Consider the following 25,234-nt stretch of genomic DNA (forward strand, 5'->3'; position numbering starts at 1 on the left):
CAATTATTTTTGGAAACACGCACATCAAGAAAATCAACACTTGAACTGGAAATGGTTTGCGTAAACTTAATCGTCGGATGAAAATCATTTAGATCACGAATGAAATTCTCGAGTTCCTCGCGAGTATCGTCCCAGATTAGAAAAATGTCATCCAGGAAACGTAGCCACAGCGTCGGTTTGATATTTCGTGACTCGATAAAGTCCTTTTCCAGTTTCCCCATGAACAGGGAGGCATATGCTGGCGCCATTTTTTTTTTTTTTTTTTTTTGATAATTCTACACGTAATCATTGAATTGCACTATCACTTATTCACAAGTATACTATAAACACTGCTGTAAATTTGGGAAATTTTGGTGTCAACAAAATAATGTGAACAAAGGTAATTCATGAGCACTTTCTTACTTATAATAGAGCATATGCTAATTATTATCATGTACTTTGGTGGAAAATGGATTATGGTATGAATTTCTTTAAAGTGTTATTATTGTCAGATAGTTAACAAGTTTCTGTGACATAACACATATATTTTATATAAACCATCTAAGATGTACTAAAATGGAAAATATTACCGAAAATAAAAATCTCATTAACATTTCCCAATCAAAAGTGTTAATTGAATTACTCAAATATGTAACTTCTGTTTAAATATGCCATATTTTGCTATGAAATTTATGTGATAAACACTTGCATAGAACAGAAACTACTCATGTAAGCATTAATAATGTCACGGTTTAGAACTTTTCACTACTTAGGGAAGAAGATGTGTAAGCAGCCAGATAGCTCAGTCGGTAGAGCCATAGTAGGGTATTCCTATGGTCACGGGTTCGAGTCCCGGTCAGGCTGCACTTTTTTCTCACCCTGTGCCATTCCCTGTACAAAATAGCTCCCAGTAAAAATTACTTTGTGTATACACTTAAAGAAATCGAAAGTAATCTTACCACTCCTCGTTCTGGGCAAATAAATATAATTGTAGTAGAAGGTTTTGTGGTACATCCAGCCATTGCCTCTGAATTTGGCGATACATATTTCAACACCAGCCTCCCATCAGTTCCACGTTTAAGATCCTCAGTTACTTCACCGAGACCCATGAATACACCGTTAGATTTCCTGCATGCTGCGTGTGTGGAGGGACATCCAGTGGTAAGAGGATCTGCAGGCAAAAATATCTTTAAGAATATACTTTAACATTTACCAATACATTTGACAAACAATTTTAATCAATAAGATTTATGAAAGTTTGTTAAATATATATAATTAATAACATTCGTGTGAATTTGTCAAGTTAATTAATGAGTGGTGGTGTAATGCAGATTGGCAAAAATTTATTTGCTTATTGTTGATGACCTTAATGAAACAATTAATTCAAAAAGAAACAAGTTACCAAATACCTTAACATTTAAAAACATTATCACAAGATTGAAATTTTTTATAGAAAAAGATTCATACATTTTTTTTATTTCTATTTATTTACCATGCATGCAGATACTCATATTACGATGCCTTTAGAGAGTAGTTGTTATTTTCTAATAAATGTATGATTCAGCAGTTGTCCCCATTCAAAAGGTGACACTTGTTCAACTACATGCCCACTATTTTTATTGCCCAGACTATGGCACCAATACAAGGGACTTTGGTTTTCAAAACCTTGATTTTCAAATTCTTAACCAAAACAACTTGGTTTTCAAAATCTTGTTGAAACATCCATGCTATAGTTACATGCCTTGGACAGTGACTTCCAATTCTGCTCTCAAATTATTGTGTGAAGTTTTAAGCAATATCATTACTGGTTGATGAGATATGAATACAAAACATTATCCAAAGTGTCATGCTGATGCAGTAATTTTTTTTCTTGTATTTTACAGCAGAACAAAGGCTGTTTCCCCTAGCTCAAAATAGGTATATTTTCTCATAAAAAAGCATTTATTTTTTCCTGAAATGCCTTGTGCACTTCTTTATCAGAACCATTACTTAACAGCATCTGACTTATTACATCAGCTAGAAGACAGAAAGCTGTCCCTATAGCCTCTGCTGTGTACCATGCATGTTAAATTGAATTGAAATTGAAAATTTTATCAAATGTGTGGGTAAATTCCATTCTCAGATGTTCGAATTTGATTTTCCCCTTTTCTGATTTATGGCGCTATATTTTCCCCTTCAGAAAGCTACAGTTGTTTTGAAAATTGAAAAAAAATCACTGTGATGACAATGCTGGTGCCGACGCCAGGGCGAGCAGGACAGCCCTACTTTTCTTCCAATAGTCCAGCTAAAAATGAAACAAATAAATACATCAAAATAACCTGCTTCTATATCTCTGCATACATTAATGTAAACGTCTGTATCTAATTCTGATGACACCAAATAACCTCCCTTAGTTTTTGCCAGGGGAGACAAATCATATCTGTTTCCGCTGTCATCATACAAGTAACATTTTACTTCTTTCTCTGTGTTGCGAGTTTTACAATATAAATTAGTCTCCCATTCAAAATAGCTCACACATGATGTGAAGTCAAGAAAAACAGGCGACCCCTGAAAAAACAAAAACACAAATTTTGGGAAAAAATGCATTAACTTTTATGATTTGGTATTTATCTTTAATGAAATGAAATTACATGTTATGCTAAAGAACATACTTTGTTGTTAAAATTTAGAAAGACAAACAAGTTTGTTTACATAAAGAATATAATAAAGATAAACAGTCATTCAGCTTTTCAAAATCTTACATTTAAAATGCCTGGTATCTCATCCCTAATATATCTAGGTCATTTTAACTGTTGTAACTGTAAGATTCAATTCAATTGCACTTATAAACAAACAATTTGTAAAACTTACTGTTTGAAAGTACAGAACCAAACTTTCTTATTTTGAAATGAAGACCTTATTAATTAGTATGACATAATAGTGACAACCTTCTTCAACAAAAATTGTTACATGTTTTTACCTGACAATATCAGAAGACATGAATAAAATATTTAAGATCTTACCAAAGTTGGACCACACTTAAAGTTGATAGAAGTTGTCAGATTGTATACATTGTCGACAGGACATGGATCTCCTGCCAAGATAATCCACGACTCTCCAAGATCATTATTTGATCCACCAGTCAGCTCCGGGGCACTCACATTAAAATTGCCTGCTGAATAGTATGCCGTGTCATTGTATTTCATACAAACAGAGGTTCCTGTCGCACAAGAGCTGCCGCCTGCACCATTTGGCTTTAGTGGGGAACACAGGCTTATCTGGTAGGAGATGTTCTCATTCACAGAGTCATCTGTCCATGACTGCCATGTGCTGTGAATATACAAGTTAAGTGGTTAGACCTGATTGCTTGGCGCAAAATATAAAAAATGTTAAAAAAAAACCAATGCTCTGCTCACCATAGGCTATATATTTTGACTTTGTGTAGATATAAAATGTTTGTAAAATGTGTAAAAGTTTTAACCAAATACAAAACACAAATTTTTATGAACAAATTCTTATAGAATTGTTTTATTTAAAAATAACCTAAATTAGCCTATACCTTATTAAAAGTTACACCTGTTTAGATGCAGATATTTTATTTGGTAGACCCAGACTTACTAACCTTTTGCCTAATTCTCTCAAGTCAATAGTCCAATATACTGTATCAGACATTTCAGACTTGTTATAAGCCTTCCCAGAAGCAAAAATATCTTAAAGCTACATTATATTTATAGGACTATTGAGACACATAACAATGCAGGAAGTTTATTAAATACTGTAAAATATTAGATAAATGGACAATTAAAAGAAAGTGACCACTCTACAAAGTTATTAGTTCTCTTGTTGTTGTGAACATGGGTCAAATAGTCTTTTCTTTATCAGACTTAGTCAATAATTATGTAAAATGGTCTGACTTGTGGTAGGTTAAACTGTAAATTTAAATACCTTTAGTATCAAACAATGTGTTGAAATATATACTCAGACAAAGCTAAGATCACAATTTTTTCATTGGTGTAATAAAATTTTAAAATCGGACATTAAATCACCCCACACCGGCTAAATTTGTATTGTTTTAGCATTAAAGATATCGATTTTACATGAAGATAAAGGTAACAACTTGTATTTTTTCACTCGATATACCTCGATATTTACGTAGTTCATATATAGACTGGCAATGGGTGTATAAGATTATGCAATAAACTATTTTCTTCAGTTTAGAGAATCATTAGGCGAGATAAAATGACACAATAATTACCAACTCTGAATGGCCTACAAACCATCTTCTCATATCTAACTGATTGATAAATATTAATGTGATTTGTTATATGCAGATCTACATAAGATTAAAACTGATGAACCACAGACAAAGTTAAACCAGGGTTCTATTTCATTTTGAAAGACCCTGGTTAACCAATAACCTAATTTGCATTTCATTCCAATTGCTGGAAAATTCTCCTCTAATTACATGTCACTTTATGAAACCTAAATCGATCAACAATTCTTAAAAGCAAACCTTGTTTTTTCCTTAACAATCTTATGTAAAAAATTAGGACAATCGAAGTGACTCAAAATCACACACATGACTTGTTCATCAATCAGTGTGTGTTCATGTTTATAATTTGTGAATTTATCATTTTTCCTTACCCATTTAAAGCCGAGAGATCTGTATTTTCGTGCTTGCATTCAAACCCGACACAAAAATCTGGTACTGCAACTAAATGAAAGACAATGACAAGGAAATAAAGCGAATTTGTTAATAACAACGTCATGTTTTCATTTCTTCCTTTTACAAGTTCGCCATTTGTAATCGTAATCATCACATGACTTTCACGTGACAAACTTAACTTAAATACTGAAAAGATTTCTTTTTCGCGAATCGAACTTTAAACAAGACCTGTTATGGAATTACATTGTTGGCAGAATCTCATTTGTTTTAATGATCAACATTATTTTTTGTCCAATCACATTGTAGTATTTTTGAAATTTCTGCTAAGTCTAACTTTGGTTAATGTGTACTAACTAAATAAAATTTACTTAATCTGTCGTCTAACCAGTCTAACAAATTTCAATAATGCATTATATTAGGGAGGAGTTAGAGGTGTGATTTGCACTCTGAATTGTAAAATATCTAAGGTTATCAACACAATGCCAACGTAAAAAACAATTAAGCGAGGTCAGGTGTTTCTAAATGTGAGGATTATGTAACAATCAATTAATTTATTACATAGATAATACATGTTAGGCACGCAGAGACAAATGATTACATAGTAACTTTTTATATCCTTTTAACTCTAAGAAAAATGTCTGTTATAAATTGCTGACTGTTTTAAACTTCTTCTTTTTTCTAGAAAATGTTACCTCTTTCAGTTGATAGGATTATGAACTGCATTAACAATCCTTGATATTAAGAATACAATGATTACATTTTTTGGCTGGAAAACTCATTGTAAATGGAAAACACAGAAAAACTGTTTTTCAAATGGGATTTGAAATGTTAAGTGAATAACTTAAAGCTAATAACGAATTTGTATAAATTATTAATCTAATGTATTTTCTCACATTTTCCATTTATTTATCAAGGATGTACACATTTCATTAACTCCATTGTTTTTCCTCCCTGTTTTTTCCCCCAGATATTTTATAGAAACATGATAGTCTTACTGTAGATAAAGGTATAAATTCTGTGACATTTTAGTAAAAAATTTGCCTGATTATTTGTTGATAGGGCCATTTATTTATCTTATCTAAATTTGACATGTTTGAAACTTGACAAGGTGTAGACATCTTGTAGAGCGAAAGGGCGGAGCTATCGGTGATTTAGTGAAATGCCTTGTTTTTGGTTGAAAAAATAATGTTGATCATTAAATAGGTTAATGTTTAATAATATGCATTAACAAAAATAATTGGTCGCCTGCCTGCGGCAGGCTTGACCAATTATTTTTGTTAATACATATTATTAAACACTAACCTATACTAAATTGTCGGCAGCATCCCATTTATTTAAATACTAGAATTGTAGCATTTCATTCTCTAGCCATTCTCTAGCCGAATTCCTCCATAATTTTTTAATTTTATTTTAGTGACTTAATATATATAGCCTAGCTATAGTCTTCAGTATAGAGATGTAGATAACAAGTTATTAAAAAAGAAAAAGAAAATTGTATTCACAATTCAAGTTAAAAGTAACACTCAATTAATATTTTATTATTTGTTGGTGCAACTTAAAACTCACAGAGCTGAAAAGTTCAACATTATTCTGTAATGTCTAAAAAATAGAAAGAATTTAGGTTCTAGGCATTTTTTAAAGCTGCATGTAACAGCAGTATGTCGGATTTACGAATTTGTTGTTCGCACCACAATAGAATTTTATTGAACGACTTAAACATGTTTACGTTGAAATAAAACAGTTGCACTAACTTTATCTTCCTGTGAAACTTTTCCAAAAATATTTTTTAAAAACTAAATTGATCCAGAAAATTGATTACAATGTTTACTTAGAACAGGGTCTTTCAAAATAACTGGCCGAGCTGTCTCGGCTGAGTCATGTGAACGACCTTGCGTGATATAAGAACAGAGCTTTGGTATGACCAGGTATATATATTAACATATTATGTAATAGAAAGAGCACCGAAACACGAGGCTATCTGATTTGTACGAGGGGGGCGTAGCCCCCCGAGTATTAATCAGATTGCCGAGTGTTTTGGTGTTCTTTCTCTTTTGTATCATAGCATGTTCCCTGTTGTCACAATATGAAAACCCGGCAAAAATGAACCAATGAACGAACATCTCAATATGACATTTCTGTCGCTTTCCCTTTCTCTGCCGTCACAGTATGTAAACCCCAGCAAAAATGAGCCAATCAATGGTCATGCTCTGGAGTGCGGGTAACTAATACCCGCACTCCAGTTAACGCACTGTGCATGTATATGTATACGATTTAACCCTGACACATTTTCAACAGAAAGGTCTCCAAACTATGATACAAATATAATATACGTACCTGGTATGACATAGAGTGTCACTATAAAAATCAAATCATAACAATCATACTCGTAGTTTGTTGTTAAATCGACCGCAGAATTGTTTCATAATCTTATCTCTTTTTTACTTTAAAAAGGATTTTCAATGAATTTAGTGTTCTTAAGCTTCTTGTTCAATTGTTGAGTTAAAAATTCTATTGAACACATCTTTAAATAGGCCGAGTTTAATAAGCTTTTATTAATTCATTCTTTATTTTATGACAAAGAAAATAGAAAGAAATTTTATCTTATAAAGAAAAAAAAAACTGACATATGTAAAGATTTTCTGATCTTCGTTCTGTCACTATGAATACTATGTTGAATGCGGTGCATTTTCAAAATGGCGCCATTTTACGGCAAAATATTTTAATTTTTTCTTCATGAAATCTGGGTTACTGACATTTATCTGTATCCCAGATGCAATATATATATTATGTGGAATATGATGTGTTATTGCACGTCCCAGATTTTACGCACGTAGCAGAAGTGTGTGTGTGTGTTTTTTGTTTTTTTTTCTTCCAAAATACATTTTAAAATGTGAGAGACACAGATGAATCACACAACTAATAAATACTGTTCTATCAATATAGTGTTTATGTAAATTGGGCAAGGCCGTAATATTTACACACATAATGATAATGACTATCAGTTTTAAAAAAAGAGAGCGAGTCACCATTATATTTAACTGATTAGGGTTTATATAGGAAAGTTTATATAGGGCATTTCCAGACCATTCTATTTGAAATTAAGTTTTATATTGGACATCCGTCGCCGAATGTTTAAGGTCGTTGACTTCGAATCACTTGCCACTCACCGAAGTTCGAATCCCGACTTGTTCATGTTAAGAAGCGACCTCGCTAGCTGACGGAACACCGATGCTTCAACTCATATGACCATTCGTGCCTGGAATATTGCATAGAAGGGCATCCGAGGTTTTCCTCCACCAGTAAAGCTTGAAAGTCGTCGCATGACAAATACTGTGTTGGTGCGACGTAAAACCCAACCAAAAATGACCACCTTATCTAGTTTTAATTCTTTAAATAATGCTAGTACATCAAAATCATGAATACACACTTAAAAAAATGCAGTTTCATTCATCTTTACATGTACAGTTTATCGTCGAACTGCAATTTGATCTAAATCATTTTGTTGGAGTAAAAATCCAGAGAAAGTGTTGTAATGAAAATAATGGTAGGCGGCATCGTCATCGTTGTTTTGGATGAAGATGTCATCTCCTTTCCTAAGCTCTAGCACTATTGTTTGGCTTGAAGTGTAATATCCAGCTTCCGCTCTATTGACGTACATAAAGCTTACAGGACTTCCATTCTTCACGACTTTTGTGGTGAATAAAAAACAGCGTCGCAGAGAAAACGTAGGTTCCGGATACAAGGGCAACAAAGTTTCCATTTAAGTTGTTGTAGCCATTGCCAACGTTAGTTACTACTCTTTCAAAAACAAATGTCTGGGCAACTCCTGCGTGTTCCAAGTGGTTAGATAATGTGGCAAAGAAAGCTACGTTTTGTTCGTTTTCAACAAGTCGAATCCTTGCACGGGTGTAATGCATGTCTGAAATTTACAAAAAAAGTAAAAAGATCATTAGGATATATTTAAACAACTGCAGTACCATATTTGCGCTTTGTATTATCAATATTGTAATGAAATAAGATAAACTACATTCAATATTATGAGGAATTCGTGATTTCAAAACACCTTTATACTTGTATTAAAACTGTTTACAGTTAATTCTATAGATTTGATAATCTTTTATGTAGCGTTTAACAAGCCTGCAGCAGTGACAACCTGCTTTTCCGGTCTATTTTCCATGTCATCTGTTATGTTGACAACGATTTACGACTGGGTTTGTTTTTCTTTGAACATGTTGTCTTCATTTTTGTTGTTTACCTGTTTTCTCAAAATTATTCTCATACGATCGCTCAATCTTTCCAGAGAGCTTGTACGCTGGCGTTGGACAGCAAGTTGTTTCTGCTGGTTCATATTTAGCTGCTGTTGATTGTAATCTTGTCTCTCTAAATGCTGTATGCGATTCAATTGATTCAATATCATTAATTTCGTTGTTGAACCTCATTTTGAGACAAAAGCTCTTCCACACGATTAAAAAGCAATCCTACAACTTCATCTGTAGACCAAATATGACTAAGGAATTTGTTGAAATTATCTTTATCATTTCCGATGATTTATGTGCCGTTGGATACTGACGAAAAAAATATCAATAAGAGAATGAGTAAAATATACATTTATTTCTGAAATTCCGTCGTGACTGATTAACCTTTGCTTTATCATGTCTGTTAAAATCTTAAGATAACACCAAAGACATTGAATTTGAAAGAGTTTCCGAGATAAGACGCCGTTTTATTTATAAGTATTTTCACTACAAGTTAATCAATTAAATATTTGAATCACAATGCATTGGTCTGTTGCCCTTATTCATTTGTTATGAAACCATCCGGAATTATTATTAGTTATAATTCAATCGACCGTTTAAGTTCTTCTAGTATTTTGCAATATCGCACCATTTATTTTATCTTCGCTTTGTCGTATCATTTATTTAATAAACAAGCATATTTCATCAATTCAAAACAGCCTTTCATATGGCCTGGTAAATATCTCTTTGCATAAAATGGAGAAATATTGCATATTCTTGATCAAGGTTAAAATTTGTAAAAGTCTTTGACATAAATGTGTTAAGTCTGAAACCATACACAGAATAAACTTGTGAACTCCAAATTATGCATATTATTTTCAACAACAAATTTTCTGTAATATCAAATATTAACTACGAATAGGGAATGCAACTGATTTTCAGCTGATTAAGACTGATGTCAATAGTCAAAAAGACTAAACGCATAATAAAAACAAGAAATGTGTCATAATGCCACGGATGCCCCCGCATGCAGCCAAAATTTCAGATGGTGCATAATTATTTTTTTCATTTTAAGTTCAAAGCCCTTAACACTTTTCAATGTTAACACAAACCATTTTCATACAATGTTCAAGGCACTGAAATTATTCAGTCTTAACCTTTTAAAAATAGCACATTGCATATTTGTAGCCAAAATAATGGCTAAAAGTATGAGTGCTGAAACTGAAATTTCAAAATTTTTCCAACATTCAGGAAAGATAAGGTTGTCTAAAATCATTGAACCACAACCAAATTCAAACTTAAACTGCTTATTCCTAAGATGTATCTATATTATTTTCAAAGTGAAAGGGACATAACTCTGCCAAAAAATCATCAAACCATGACCAAATTCCAACTTGACCTGCCCATTCCTTTGACATATCCATATGTCAAATTTAAGTTGAATATGTAACACTGTTGGGTAGATAATGAACAGAAACTGTAATTTTCATATTATTTTCAAAGTGAAAGGGGCATTACTCTGCACCATGACCAAATTCGAACTTGGCCTGGGCATTTCATAAACATATCCATATGTCAAATTTGAGTTAAATGTGTTGTACCATTGGGGAGATAATAAACGGAAACTGAAAATTTCATATTACTTTCAAGTGGAAGGGGCATAACTCTGCCAAAAATCATTGAACCATGACCAAATTTGAACTTGACCTGCGCATTCCTTTGACGCATCCATATGTCAAGTTTGAGTTGAATGTGTTGTACCTTTGGGGAGATAATGAACGGAAACTGTAAATTTTCATATTGTTTTCAAAGTAAAAAGGGCATAACTTTGCCAAAAATCATCGAACCATGACCAAATTCAAACTTGACCTGTATTTTTTTCATGAAATATCCATATGTCAAGTTTGAGTTGAATGTGTTGTACCTTTGGGGAGATAATGAACGGAAACTGAAAATTTCATATTATTTTCAAAGTAAAAGGGACATAACTCTGCCAAAAATCATCGAACCATGACCAAATTCGAACTTGACCTGTATTTTCTCATGACATATCCATATGTCAAGTTTGAGTTGAATGTGTTGTACCGTTGGGGAGATAATGAACGGAAACTGAAAATTTCATATTATTATCAAAGTAAAAGGGGCATAACTCTGCCAAAAATCATCAAACCATCACCAAATTCAAACTTGACCTGTATTTTCTCATGACATATCCATATGTCAAGTTTGAGTTGAATGTGTTGTACCGTTGGGGAGATAATGAACGGAAACTGAAATTTCTTATTATTTTCAAAGTAAAAGGGGCATAACTCTGCCAAAAATCATCGAACCATGACCAAATTCGAACTTGACCTGTATTTTCTCATGACATATCCATATGTCAAATTTGAGTTGAATGTGTGCAACCGTTCTTAAGATGATGATGACGAAATGACAGAATGACGGAAGGACGGAACAGGGTAACACTATATACCCCGGCCATTACATGGCGGGGGCATAATTACTACTGTTTAGCTAGAGTAATACGAAGAAAATGTGCAATATTTATCAATTTAATTGAACTTTTATATAAATGCTTATTTTTCATTTAACCAGTAAATTTGGCAAAAACAGGAGTGATTCTGACCAACCGTTAATTTATTCATGTTTATGAACTCTCTTTGCATATTTAGTCTGAGAATACTTAAACACTTACAAGATACAGGATACAGTACATTTAGTTCGGAATACTCAATTATCTCATACACTACGTAATTATGAAATAAGTAATCAAAACTGCCATGCTTGTGCGTTTATTAAAATAAACTTTATGATAAAACAATCATTTCATTTCCACAGTTTACTTTCGTCCGACATCAACTTGATCTGAAACATTTTCGTGAAGTAAAACCCAGAGAAAGTGCTGTAATGGGCACCATGGTAGGATTTATCAGCATCGTTGTTTTGGATGAAGATGTCGTCCCCTTTATGAAGCTCTAGCACAATTGTCTGACTTGTAGTGTCATATCCAGCTTCCGATCCACTGACGTACACGTAACTTACAGGGCTTCCTTTTTTCACGAATTGAGCGTGACCATTATTGTGGTAAAGAGACATCAACGTCACCGAGAAAACGTATGTTCCGGAAACAGGGGCGATAAAGTTACCATTGAAGTTGTGGTAGCCATTGCCAACGTTGGTCACAACTCTGTCGAAGACAAATGTCTGTCCTATACCAGCGTGCTGCAGGTGGTTAGATAATGTGGCAAAGAAAGCTACATTTTGCTCGTTTTCAACTCGTCGAATCCTTGCACGGGTACTATGCTTGTCTGGAATTTGAAACCCAATTTTTAAAAAATTAATTTGGATAATGCTATTATGTATCCATTTAAATGTTTACCGTCCACTAAGACAGTTTTATAAATCAAAACTTGTATTGAATTCAGAGAATGATAAAAGTGTTTATTTCAATTAATCCAATTATAATAGAAACTTTTTGAACAATTATTTTCCATTAATAATCATAAAAAATATCCTAAATATTTCAATATTTTTAACTTGTTGCGCTGAACCTACCCTTTGAAGAGGCTGTATGATATTGCACGGTATTTTCTATTTCATCTGCTACGTTGATACCACTATTCGACTGAGTTTGGTTTACGGTGACTTCGCTTTCCTTATTTTCTCTTTGCTTGTTTACATTTAGTCTGATTATCATTTTCATACGTTCACTGAATCTTTCCAAAGAGCTCGTACGCTGCCGTTGGACAGCCAGTTGTCTTTGCAGGTTCATATTCAGCTGCTGTTGAACGGACTCACGTCGCTCTAATTGCTCAATACGATTCAACTGGTTCGAAATCACTTGTTGCTGAGCCTCGTTGTCAGATGCCAATTGCTCAACACGACCCAAAAGTTGTTGGACAACATCTTCTGTGGACTCGACACGACTCAGCAAATAATTGAGTTTATTTTCACTGTGATTAATAGGTTTTGTAGCATTAGTAATTGGCGAAAGAATTGAAGATATCCAAAAGATTAGCATATTTATTCTAGCATCTATTCCGTCATACCTAATTCGCATTGTTCCTTATCAGTGTATTTAATCGTAATCTAAATATAACGAAATGTGAATAAAGTGTCAAAGTTTGACGTATAAATAGTGAACTTTAAGCATGAAGGTGATGTAAATTTAATATCTAAAGTCAACCCTTATGTAAGAAAGTTTTGAACGATAAATTCATCGACATTTGTCATATCAACTGTTACAATAGATTTCTTCATCACTTGTTTTAAAGAAACAAGATGATCAAATGATAATAGTCCTTTATATTGTTTATTTATTTATAAGATTATTGTAAGTTTTGTTATGTCAAACATCTTTAAATTGGTGACATTTAACGTTTGAGTAAACATCTAGTAAAAGACGCGGGAAGAAAATGCCTTTATTTTAGAATAATATTTTTTGTCGTCACAGCAATTTCCATTTAAATTATCGCAAATGTCTTCAATTACAGATATTGTGACATGTCTACAACACTTTCAGAAAAAATGTTTGTCCCTATTAATGCAACGAATCACAAAATTCTGTCATAATCAACGCAGAAAGCCGATGTACTTTTTCGTGTTTAACAATATTTTATATTTATTTAGTTTTTAAGTTATTTATTCATTTTGATTTTAAATCTTTGCCATACATAAAACTGTAGTCTATCTGCTGATATGCGAAATGTATTACTCTTATTATATTTATATTACAAATAGCATCAATTTTCATGAGACATCATTTAATTATATGATAAGATCTCGAAGCACATTCGACTCTAACCTAATTATTACACGAATACTGTCATAAAAAGTAAAAGAAATGGGTCCTTCATGACCAAGTGGTTACATTTTCAAACTTCAAATCACTTGTCCCTCACCTCACCTCATCGGTGCGGGTCGAATTCCTTCAGAAGACTTTGGAATCTTTTATGTGAGAAAGCCATCTAGATAGCTTAGTTAAAGTCAGTGGTTCTACTAAAGTTCCTGCTGGTGCAAAATAAACAAAATATATGTATAATGATTGATCCGAACATTAAAATACAAAATTATCATAAAACTAGATAAAGATCTTCTTTAAGGTATTAATTATTGGACACAATAAACAAAATGTGTGATCAAATGATACACATCAAAGTAAGAATCAACGTGAAAACTAGGGAAAAACAAAACAAAACGGAATCTATAAGAAATCCTTAAAAGTCTTCTTCTAGAAATGAATTTTAAAGCGTTCATCCAACGTTGCAAGAAGGTTATGATCAATGACAGTCCGCCCAAACGACATCAGCGCGCTTCTTAATTTCATCAATTATTGAGAACCGTCTGTTGTAACTCGGCAGGTACGTCGAGCAAAGGTTCCAAAAAAGGCCATCAAGTTATATCTGCCAACATCACAACGATGGTAAATCGAAAATATTGTGACGTTAGATGAAATAATATGCTATCTTGGTCGGTTTACAGAATCTTTATGTCCAAATGTTTTCTTTGTTATACAGATATAAATGATACCTTCTATGAATTTGAAAAACAAATCCGTATAAAATCCTTTATTTTGCAAACAACAATCGTGATAAAGTAATATATCAAATAAATTAACCTTACAGAACACTATAATGAATCACTAGTAATACATATCAGCATTCAATTATTAATTATGTATAATGTTTGTACAAGTATCAAGTGCATCATTATATCTAATGGATTACTTCATTTCATTTATTTCAAAAACTTCAATATTTTACTCTACTTTCTGACGCCATTAGAATGACTTTGATAATGGTATTGTTTTATTATCTCTTCTGATACAACATTAATTTGATGGTGGTGTTTCAGTACAACTGAAGAACACTAAAGCCACATTGCAATACAGAACGAACAACGGATAATGGTACATCTAAGGACAAGAACACATTCTAGCCGCCTTATGAATATTATTGGCGCTACTAAATGTTTGTCACCAGATTGCGTCACATTATCTCCTAGCAAATATTGTAACTGTCTAGAATACAAAACAGTCACCTTTTTAAGATTTTGTTGCTGTTTTCTTTCATATATACATCCGTGCTTAGAACGAAAATAGTAAAAGCGTAGTGTAATTGTAAATAATTGCACCTTATTGTACCGCTAAATCCAAATCAACAGGAGCGATTCTGACCAAGACGTTTATTCATGAATATAGTTCACTCACAGCAAGGACCATTTACTAAAAACGATATATCGATAACAACTAAAATATAATTCCCACTGTAAATCTGGTACGTTTATTAACAGAAACATAATAATTATTGTTTGATTAAAACACTAATTCATTTTAACAGTTTAAATCCTTCCGACAACAACCTGCTCGGAAAAGTTTTGCCGGAGAAGGAACCCAGAGAAAGCGTTGTAATGAAGACCATTATAAGAAGCCTCGGCGTCGTTGTTTTGGATAAAGATGTTATCTCCTTTTTGAAACTCCAGCACTATTGTTTGACTCGTAGTGTCATATCCAGCTTCTGCTCCACTAACGAACATAAAGCTAACAGGACTTCCATTCTTTACGAATTGGGCATGGTCATTTTTATGGTAATCAGAAATCAACGTGGCCGAAAAAACGTATGTTCCGGAAACAGGGGCGATAAAGTTACCATGTATGTTATTGTAACAACTGCCGACGTTGGTTACCACTCTGTCGAATACAAATGACTGGCCAATCCCGACGTGCTCAATGCGGTTAGATAGAGTGGCAAAGAAAGCGACGTGATGTTCATTTTCATGACGTAGAATCCTTTCCCGCTTACTATGTGTATCTTTAATTAAAAAAAGAATACACAGCTTATTATGATATGCATGTACATATTTTAAACTATTACATATCAATAAATGGCAACTAGAATGATAAATGAAGACATTTAGTTTTAACATTATTCCCAAACGTTATGTAACATATGTATTCATCAATGTATAATTATAACATGTTTATTTAACAAATATAGAATTTATACAAGTGTTAAATAATATTTCAGTTAAACTTTTGGATATTAATTTTCTAATGAAAATTATTAAATGTTCTGCTTTTTCTAAAATAAAGCAAAACGGAATTCCCAAAAAACACCCAAAACGGCCAATCTGAAATTTTGCAACCTCGGTTTGATTAAGCCTGTGCATGGGCGGAAATGGTAAAACCTATGTAGCATTTTAATGTATAAAACAACGTTTATCCATGAACGTTAACTAACCTCTTGCTTAAGCAACGTGATTTGGGGCGCTATTTTCTGCAATATCTGCTATGGTTATGCCAATTTTCGAATTAATTTGTTTTATTTTGACTATACTGTCCTCTGTTTTATTTTGCTTGTTTACATTTGCTCTAACAATTATTTTCATACGTTCACCGAATCTTTCCAGAGAGCTAGTACGATGACGTTGGACAGCCAGATGTCTTTGCAGGCTTATATTTAGCTGCTGTTGACTGGACTCACGTCGCTCTAAGTGCTCAATACGATTCAACAGGTTCAAAATCACTTGTTGCTGAGCCTCGTTGTCAGATGCCAATTGCTCCACACGACTCAAAATTTGTTGGACAACATCTTCTGTTGACTCTAGACGACTCAGTAAATAATCGAGTTTATCTTCACTGTGTTTAGTAGGTTTTGTAGCATTAGATATTGAAAAAAGAATCGAAAATATCCAAAAGATTGCAATGCTCATTTTTACATCAATTCCGTTATAACTTACTCGCATTGTCCCTTATCAGTAGATCTAGACTTGATCCATTTATAGCATAATGTGATTAAAAGTTCAACTTTGAATTTGTTAAATGTGAACTTTTAACATGAATAAATTTTTTGATCCAGTGTCGAATCTCTTAACTACGGCAATTTTCATATGAGATACACCTAATTTCTTTATTACTTGCATTGACCACGTGTTCGAATAATATGCAGGCCTTTATATTGGGTCAAGGAAATAAAAGTTTATATGCTTTAGAATAACCATATATTAGTAAGTGTATTTTCCGGTACCAGATAAAATAATTTCGCCATGCCAGCAATTCTATCCTCGAATTTAAAGTCGCAAATGTTTTCTACAATTTACAAACTACAATTTAATCATTCAATGATGGAATTAAGAAATGTTTACTTTTAGTTATATATCGATTTGTAATGTACTCAGCTTCATGTTTACTTATATAGCACAAAACGCTATAGTTTGACTGGTTTATGCAAAGGTGTACACTTACATATAATTTACATGCATATGAAAAGATTTGAAAGTATGTTCAATTTTAATTGTACTGTGTTGTCTCAATCGTGATACGTAAAGGTGTTGGCTCGTGACCGAGTGGTTAAAGCATATATTTCAAATCACTTGCTTCTCACTGCTGTGAGTTTGGATCCTATCAGGGACTTTGGATTATTTCTTGTCAGGAATTTATCTAGCTAGGTTATGGCAGGTAGGTTGTTCTACTCGGGTGTTGCTCGTGCCTGAAATAAAGCACAAAATGGCACCTAAGGTGATCCTTTATCGGTATATACGACCTTCACTGTGTTGTGTCGGTGTGAATTAAAACCAAACAAAAACGAGCAACATAAAACGTTAAGAGATAGACTACACGGTAGAATATATATAATGATTGATCTTGAATACTTTGCACACGAAGTTATATAGAGACATCATGAAACGAGATAAAATCGTTGTTTAAGTTCTAATGTTTGGACACACTAAAAAGTCTTAACAATATTTGATCTCCATCAATTGAGAATAAATGTAAAATATAGGGGGAGAACGGAACTCGAAAAGAATCCGTATAAGCATTCTAAGCGTTTATCTAACGCTGTCAAAAGAACCGTATTGATCATTTATGCGAAAAGCAATGTTAGCCAGATTCTTCTATTAAACCAATCAACTCTCCCAATACATCACTAAATGAAATTCATTGTCATAGTAGCTCAAGTATATTTGTTTATTTATTTATTGATTTTTGGAGGGGGTGGGGTAAACGGTAATGTTTATATGGTACTGGTGGAGAAGACCTCATATGTCCGTCCGTGCATTATTTCAGGCACCAGTGGCCAGTAGAATAACCGACGTTTCGTAAGCTAGCTGGATAGCTTCCTCACATGACAGAATCCAATGTCCCTGGCGGGATTCCAACCCACAGCGGTGAAGGGCAAGTGGTTTGATGTCAACAACCTTAAACACTCGGTTCAAGAAAAACAACGATTTAAAATGGAAGACTATTGTGACATTAGAAGACAAAATTTCAGTCAGTCTATTTTCAATCATGTGTAATATATCGCAAGTAACGACCATATAAAATATCTTGTGGATATATTTGTTTAATTCAGAAAACCTTCTGTTGTATTTCTTTTGATCTGTAAGAACTTTGTATTTGATCACAGCTTCATTTTAATGATGCCCTAAATGCTTTTTTGTTTGTAAGACAATATCACATTCAGTCAGATTTGTTTTTATAAAATGACATTGAGACCATTATTGGTTACTGCTATATTTTATGTTTATATTTTATTCCAAATACAATAAACTTGCAGATGATGCCTGTAATTATTTGAAATATCTTTGACATTACGGTTTAAAGAAGTTGAAAGAAATCATTAAAAACTGCATTATTGGCAAACAGCAATTGTCATAAAGTGGTCTAATAAATAAATAAATCTAACAGAACTGTACTCACTAGGACTTAATGTCAGTATTCAATTATTAAATTAATGATGTATAATACTTCTACAATTATAAAGTGCATAATAACATCTAATGGATTGCTTCATTTCATTTATTTCAAACTCTTCAGTATGTTTTGGTTCTTTTTTCTAACGCCATTAAAACGTGTTTACTGTAATGTTATTATAGTATCCCTTCAAGGTTATCAATATTAATTTCATGGTGTTGTTTAAGTATCCATTCGGAATTACCTGTAGGGCAATAATTTGAATTAGGTAAACGAAATTATATACTTAGTAATTGCTGATAAATCTCCAAGAAATCAATATTCATTTTGATTTTTTATCACCAACCTTACACCTTTCAAACAGTTACAAAACTAATGTTTATGTGTTGAGCAATACATTCACAACCGGGTCGAATAACAAAGATATACTGCAATCATTTGAAAATAGGTCGGGTTTAAGCTTTAATTAAATTTTGCGTTATTTAATAACCAAAGAAAAAGAAGAGAAATAAATTTTATAGAGAAAATATAATCCACTCATGTAAAGATTTTCTTATCTTTCGTTCTGTTACTAAGAAATACTTGATGCTGAATGCGGTGCATTTGCATGTTTTTTCTTCATACAATATGGGTAACTGAAACTTATCTGTATCCCAGATGCAATATCTTTTATCTAGAGTATAATATGATATTGTACGTCCAACATTTTACGTACGTTACAGAAGTGTTATTTTCAAATGACATTTTAAGATATGAATTGATGTAGAAACAGATGAATCACACAACTAACCAATATTCCTATCAATATAACATATATGTAAATTGGTCAGGGCTGTAATATCTATACACATAATCATAATGACTATCAGTTAAAAATTGAGAGCGAGATGGCATAATATTTAACTGATAAGTTTTATATGCTCAGATTACTATATTAACTTTCCCATAGACTTACATTATAAGACATGACCACTAAACCAACCATAATGCTAATGTGATTTTTCAAGAAGAATGACATGCCTGACACATTAAACTGGTCTTGATATAAGGTTGTCCGGCCAAATTTTTCACAAAATGTCCCCAAAGATTGTTACCCCCTGAAATTTTCTGCTGATCACAGGACAGACATATACTTTTTTAAAATGCAAATATCCAAGTGATAAATTATTTTAGACACTTACGAAACAGTTTGTTTTCTTAAGAAAACAATCCAGTATTAGTTTCTAAAATAATTTTCGTACTTATAAACATTAAATTTGCACCCACTCACCTGATGTCCCATTGATTTTTATGGTTTTCCCTGCTCTTTTTGCAGCCAATCACAGGCCATGTTACAATCAATTAATTGGACCATATAAAACGGTTTATATTAAGCGTTTTCAGACAATTATACTTTAAAGTAAGTTTTAATATTGAACATCCTCGCCTAATATTTAAGGTCGTTGACTTTAAATCACTTGCCACTCACCGCCGTAGGTTTGAATACAGTCAGGAATTGTGTATTTTTTATGTGAGGAAGCTATCTAACGCCTATGCTTGAAATAAAGCAAAGAAAAGGGCACCCGAGGTTTTCCTCCACCACTTTAGCTTGAAAGTCGTCACATGACAAATACTGTGTTAATGTGAAGTAAAAACTAACCAAAAAAGACAGCTTTGCATTTATAACTAGTTTTAATTCATTGAATAAAGCTAAAACATTAAAGTCATGAATACAAACTAGTAGTTAATCACAGTTCCATTCATCTTTACAGTTCATCGTCCAACTGCAATTTGATCTGAATCATTTTGTTGGAGTAAGAATCCAGAGAAAAAGTTGTAATGAAAACCATGGTAGGCGGCATCGTTGTTTTGGATGAAGATATCAATCTCCTTTCCTAAGCTCTAGCACTATTGTTTGGCTTGAAGTATCATATCCAGCTTCCGCTCCACTGACGTACATAAAGCTTACAGGACTTCCATTCTTCACTAATTGAGAATGAACACTTTTGTGGTAAATAGAAAATAGCGTCGCAGATAAAATGTAGGTTCCGGATACATGGGCAACAAAGTTTCTATTTAACATATTTAAGTTGTTGTAGCCATTGCCAACGTTGGTTCTACTCTGTCGAAAACAAATATCTGGCCAACTCCAGCGTATTCCATGTGGTTAGATAATGTGAAAGAAAGCTACGTTTTGCTCGTTTTCAACTCGTCTAAACCTTAAAGGTTTTTTATGTCTGAAATTTACAAAAAATGTATGAAGATGATTTGGATACATTTAAAGAACTGCAGATCAATATTTGCTTTAATTATACTTAATTTCGTTACAAACATCTGGAAACAATGTGATCCATCGGAAGCATGAATTACAACAAAATTACGTGAAAATTGCAAACTCGGTTTGATTGAGTCTGTACATGAGAGATAATGAACAAATGTTACATCCCTCACTCCCCTAAGCAACGGCCTGAGAGTTACTCAATTCTTAACACTTAATTGTGCTGGCACCAATGATAATTAAGTTTAACAATTAAATATTCGGATCACAATGCATTGGTCTGTTGCTGTTATTCATTTGTTATGAAACCATCCGTAATATAACTAAAGGTTGTAATTCCATTCGTCCGTTTTAATTGTAGCTTTTTTATAACTCTTGGTATACCACACCATCTTGAAGATTTTTCATACATTTTCTTGTCGCCCAATTAACACAATCTTGTCGCATCATTTATTTTATCTCTTCTTAAGATCATACATTTCTTTCACGAATTCAAAATGACTTTTCATTTGGCCTGATATATATCTCTTTGAATAATAACATTTACAATTATTGATGGGACATTTTTGCAAATTCTATTGATCAAGTTTAAAATTTGTAAAAATCTTTGACATAAATATGTTTTGAGTCTGAAACCTTTCACAGAATAAACATATGTACTCCAAATAATGCCGGAAGTCACCATATGTCGATTATTGGCGCTGCTAGTAATTTCAATAACATCTAAGAATCCAGAGAAAGAGTTGTAAGGAAAATCATTGTACATGAGGTACATAACGCTTACAGGACTTTCATTCTTCACGAGATTGAGAATGAGGGCTTTTGTGGTAAATAGAAAACATCGTCGCAGATAAGACGTAAGTTCCGGGTGCAGGGGCAACAAAGTTTCTATTTAAGTTTTTGTAGCTATTGCCAACGTTTGTTACTACTCTGCCAAAAACAGATGTTTGGCAAATACAAACGTGTTCATGTGGTTAGATAATCTGACAAATAACTACGTTTTGTTCGTTTTTAACTCGTCTAATCGTAGCACGGGTTTTTTGCATGTCTGAAATATACTAAAAAATAAAAAGATCATTAGGATATATTCAAACAACTGCAGATCAATGATTCCCCCTTCTATTATCAATATTGATATGTTTTGATAGTAGATACTTTAAATTACATTCAATATTATGAGGATTTTATGATTTCAAAGCACCTTTATACATGTAGCAAAATGTATACAGTTAATTCTGTAAATTTCATAATCTTTTATGTAGCGTTTACCTTACCTACAGGAGTGACAACCTGCTTTTCCGGTTTATTTTCCATGTCATCTGTTATGTTGACAACGATATCCGACTGGGTTTGTTTTATTTGAACATATTGTCTTCATTTTTTGTTGTTTACCACCTGTTTTCTCAAGATCATTCTCATACGATTGTTAAATCTGTCCAGAGAGCTTGTACATTGGCGTTGGACAGCAAGTTGTTTCTGCATGTTCATATTTAATCTTGTCTCTCTTAATGCTGTATGCGATTCAATTGACTAAATTTTGTTCGTTGTTGAACTTCATTTTTAGACGAAAGCTCTTCCTCACGATTCAAAAGCAGTCCTACAACTTCATCTGTAGACCGAATATGACTAAGCAAATTGATGAAAATATCTTTATAATTTCCAGTGATTATATGTTGTGCCGTTGGAGACTGACGATACAATTATCAATACAAGAATGACTAAAATTCTCGTATTCATTTTTATATACTCTCTGTCGGAATTAATTAACCTTTGCCTTTTCATTTGTAATAAATAGGTCATAAGGTAACACCAGCGACATTGAATTTGAAATAGTTTTCGAGATAAGACGCTGTTCTAATAATACTTAATTTCGCTACAAGAATATCAATGAAATATTCGGATCACAATGTATTAATCTGTTGCTTTTATTCGTTTGTTTTGAAAACATTCGTTACATTACTATTAGTTGTAATTCCATTTTTAGCTTTTTTCATCCCTTCTAATATCGCGCCATTTATTTCATCTTTGCTGTGTCGTATCATTTATTTAATAATAAACACTCTTATTTCGTGAATTCAAAATAACATTTCATTTGGACTGGTAAATATCTCTTTGAATAACATTAACAATTATTGATTGGAAATTCTTGCAGATTCTTTTTGTAAGTCTTTGACACAAATATGTTTTGACGTGCCTGTTCGAGTCTGAAACAATACACAGAATAAACATGTTTACTCCAAATATTGCTATTACTTGCGCGTCTTGTAATTCAACAACGAATTGTCAATAATATCAAAGAACTACGAACGGGGAATGTTACTGCCTTATAGATTTTTATTGAGACTGATTTCGATAGATGCATGATGAAAATTGCTACTGTCTAGAGTGATGCAAAGACAATGCGCAACATGTATCAATTAAATTTCCCTTTATAAAGCTGTGCACAAAACAAAAAACAGTTGGCGAAGTTTGTTTATAAATGCTTATTTCTCATTTAAGCGATCAATCTGGAACAACAGTAATGATTCTGGTCAAGGTGTTAATTCATGTGTATGACCTTTCTTTGCATATACAGTCTTGGAAGACTTAAACACTTATAAAATACATTACATTTAGTTCGGGTAACTCAATAATCTCGTACATTACAAAATGTTGTAATCAATAGTTAAAACTGCAATGCTTGTACTTAAGTTTATTATATAAACTGTATGATTCAACAATCATTTCATTTCCAAAGCTCACTTCCGCCCGAGAACAGCTTGGTCTGCAAATTTTTGCTGAAGTAGGAAACCGGAGAAAGAGTTGTAATGGACACCAAAGTAAGATACATCAGAATCGTTGTTTTGGATGAAGATGTCATCCCCTTTTTGAAGCTCTAGCACTATTGTCTGACTTGAAGTGTCATATCCCGCTTCTGATCCACTGACGTACATGTAACTTACAGGGCTTCCATTCTTAACGAATTGAGCGTGACCATTGTTGTGGTAACGAGAAATCAACGTGACAGAGAAAACGTATGTTCCGGATACAGGGGCGATAAAGTTTCCATTTAAGTTGTTGTAGCCATTGCCGACGTTGGTTACTACTCTGTCGAAAACAAATGTCTGGGCAACTCCTGCGTGGTTCAAATGGTTAGATAATGTGGCAAAGAAGGCCACGTTTTGTTCGTTTTCAACACGTCGAATTCTTGCACGGGTACTGTGAATGTCTTGAATTTGAAAGAAAAAATTAAATTAATGCATTTGCATATTCGAATATATCACAGTCATGAATTTACAACTAATGAATCCAGAAATTAAATTTAAACGCCTTTTAACATATCTATATAACAATTTATAAACAGGTATGCTATTTACATTTACATATATGGTCGGTATTCAGAAAATGATAAGAGTGTATATTTCAATTAACCCGACTTCAATAACATTTTTTCACAATTATCTTCCGTAATATTTCAATATCTTAACATTGTAGTGTTTAACCTACCTTTTGAGGTTGCTACAGGGCCTTGTGTTCTATTTTCATTTTCGTCTGCCACGTTGATACCACTATTTGGCTGAATTTGCTTTACTTTGACTCCGCTATCCTTATTTCCTCTCTGCTTGTTTACATATGAGCTAATGATTATTTTCATACGTTCACTGAATCTTTCCAGCGAGCTCGTACGCTGCCGTTGGACAGCCAGTTGTCTTTGCAGGTTTATATTTAGCTGCTGTTGACTGGACTCACATTGCTCTAAGTGCTCAATACGATTCAACTGGTTCAAAATCACTTGTTGTTGAGCCTCGTTGTCAGATGCCAATTGCTCCACACGACCCAAAAGTTGTTGGACTACATCTTCTGTTGACTCTAGATGACTCAGCAAATAATCGAGTTTATCTTCACCATGCTCAATAGGTTTTGAAGCATTAGATATAGACAAAATAACTGACAATATCCAAAAGATAAAGATGCTCATTTTTACGTCCATTCAGTTATAAATGTTTCGAAACCTACCTTATCAGTAGATTTAAACTTTATCTTAATTAAAATTTCAACTTTGAACACGAAAGTGTGACCTTTTATCATGAATATACTTTAGACCCTGTGTCGAATTAATTTGGTAAAATAGCTTTGAACAACTGCAATAATCTAATTAACTGCTTTACAACTAATTGTTTTATGACTTGCATTGACCACTTATTACACCAATATGTATAACCTTTATATTGTAAAAATATTTAAGATTATGGTAAATTTAGATATGAACATTATCTAAAACAAGAGGGCCATGATGGCCCTTATATCGCTCACCTGTATAAAAATACAAGGAGCAAATGATATTGTTAACAATGACTGAAAGCAGAAAAAATCTAAATCTTAAACTGATATCACAAAGTTCATATGTGTATCTGATATAGTACGTAAGTAAAAACTTTACTGGTTGC

The 25,234-nt window shown here is 32.9% G+C and overlaps 4 protein-coding genes across 4 annotated transcripts in view; all 4 read right to left on the reverse strand.

The window, feature by feature from the left end:
• Window positions 1–4,772, reverse strand: part of LOC132748023 (cation-independent mannose-6-phosphate receptor-like) — a 45,120-nt gene extending 40,348 nt beyond the window's left edge. Inside the window, exons 1-4 of the mRNA XM_060737572.1 lie at window positions 4,603–4,772; window positions 2,982–3,288; window positions 2,298–2,526; window positions 939–1,150 (exon numbers count right to left, since the gene is read on the reverse strand). Coding sequence (XP_060593555.1) covers window positions 939–1,150; window positions 2,298–2,526; window positions 2,982–3,288; window positions 4,603–4,727 — 873 coding nt within the window. The 5' untranslated portion in view covers window positions 4,728–4,772. The remainder of the gene's footprint in view (window positions 1–938; window positions 1,151–2,297; window positions 2,527–2,981; window positions 3,289–4,602) is intronic.
• A 3,496-nt stretch (window positions 4,773–8,268) lies between these two features.
• LOC132748024 (uncharacterized) lies at window positions 8,269–9,063 on the reverse strand. Its single transcript, XM_060737573.1, has 2 exons — window positions 8,880–9,063; window positions 8,269–8,543 (listed from the first exon to the last, which is right to left on the reverse strand). Exons 1-2 carry the CDS (start codon window positions 9,061–9,063, stop codon window positions 8,269–8,271), a joined length of 459 nt encoding a protein of 152 aa, XP_060593556.1.
• Window positions 9,064–11,635: 2,572 nt separating this feature from the next.
• Window positions 11,636–12,920, reverse strand: LOC132748014 (uncharacterized). Its single transcript, XM_060737556.1, has 2 exons — window positions 12,415–12,920; window positions 11,636–12,167 (listed from the first exon to the last, which is right to left on the reverse strand). Exons 1-2 carry the CDS (start codon window positions 12,917–12,919, stop codon window positions 11,686–11,688), a joined length of 987 nt encoding a protein of 328 aa, XP_060593539.1. The 5' UTR covers window position 12,920; the 3' UTR covers window positions 11,636–11,685.
• Window positions 12,921–23,484: 10,564 nt separating this feature from the next.
• LOC132748015 (multimerin-2-like) lies at window positions 23,485–24,821 on the reverse strand. The gene is made up of 2 exons (XM_060737557.1): window positions 24,294–24,821; window positions 23,485–24,015 (listed from the first exon to the last, which is right to left on the reverse strand). The coding sequence occupies exons 1-2, from the start codon at window positions 24,775–24,777 to the stop codon at window positions 23,546–23,548; spliced, it is 954 nt and encodes a 317-aa protein (XP_060593540.1). The 5' UTR covers window positions 24,778–24,821; the 3' UTR covers window positions 23,485–23,545.
• Window positions 24,822–25,234: the final 413 nt, after the last annotated feature.

The sequence above is a fragment of the Ruditapes philippinarum genome, unplaced genomic scaffold (genome assembly GCF_026571515.1).
Source record: "Ruditapes philippinarum isolate M1 unplaced genomic scaffold, ASM2657151v2 ctg2495_1_1_1_1, whole genome shotgun sequence".
Classification (NCBI taxonomy): domain Eukaryota; kingdom Metazoa; phylum Mollusca; class Bivalvia; order Venerida; family Veneridae; genus Ruditapes; species Ruditapes philippinarum.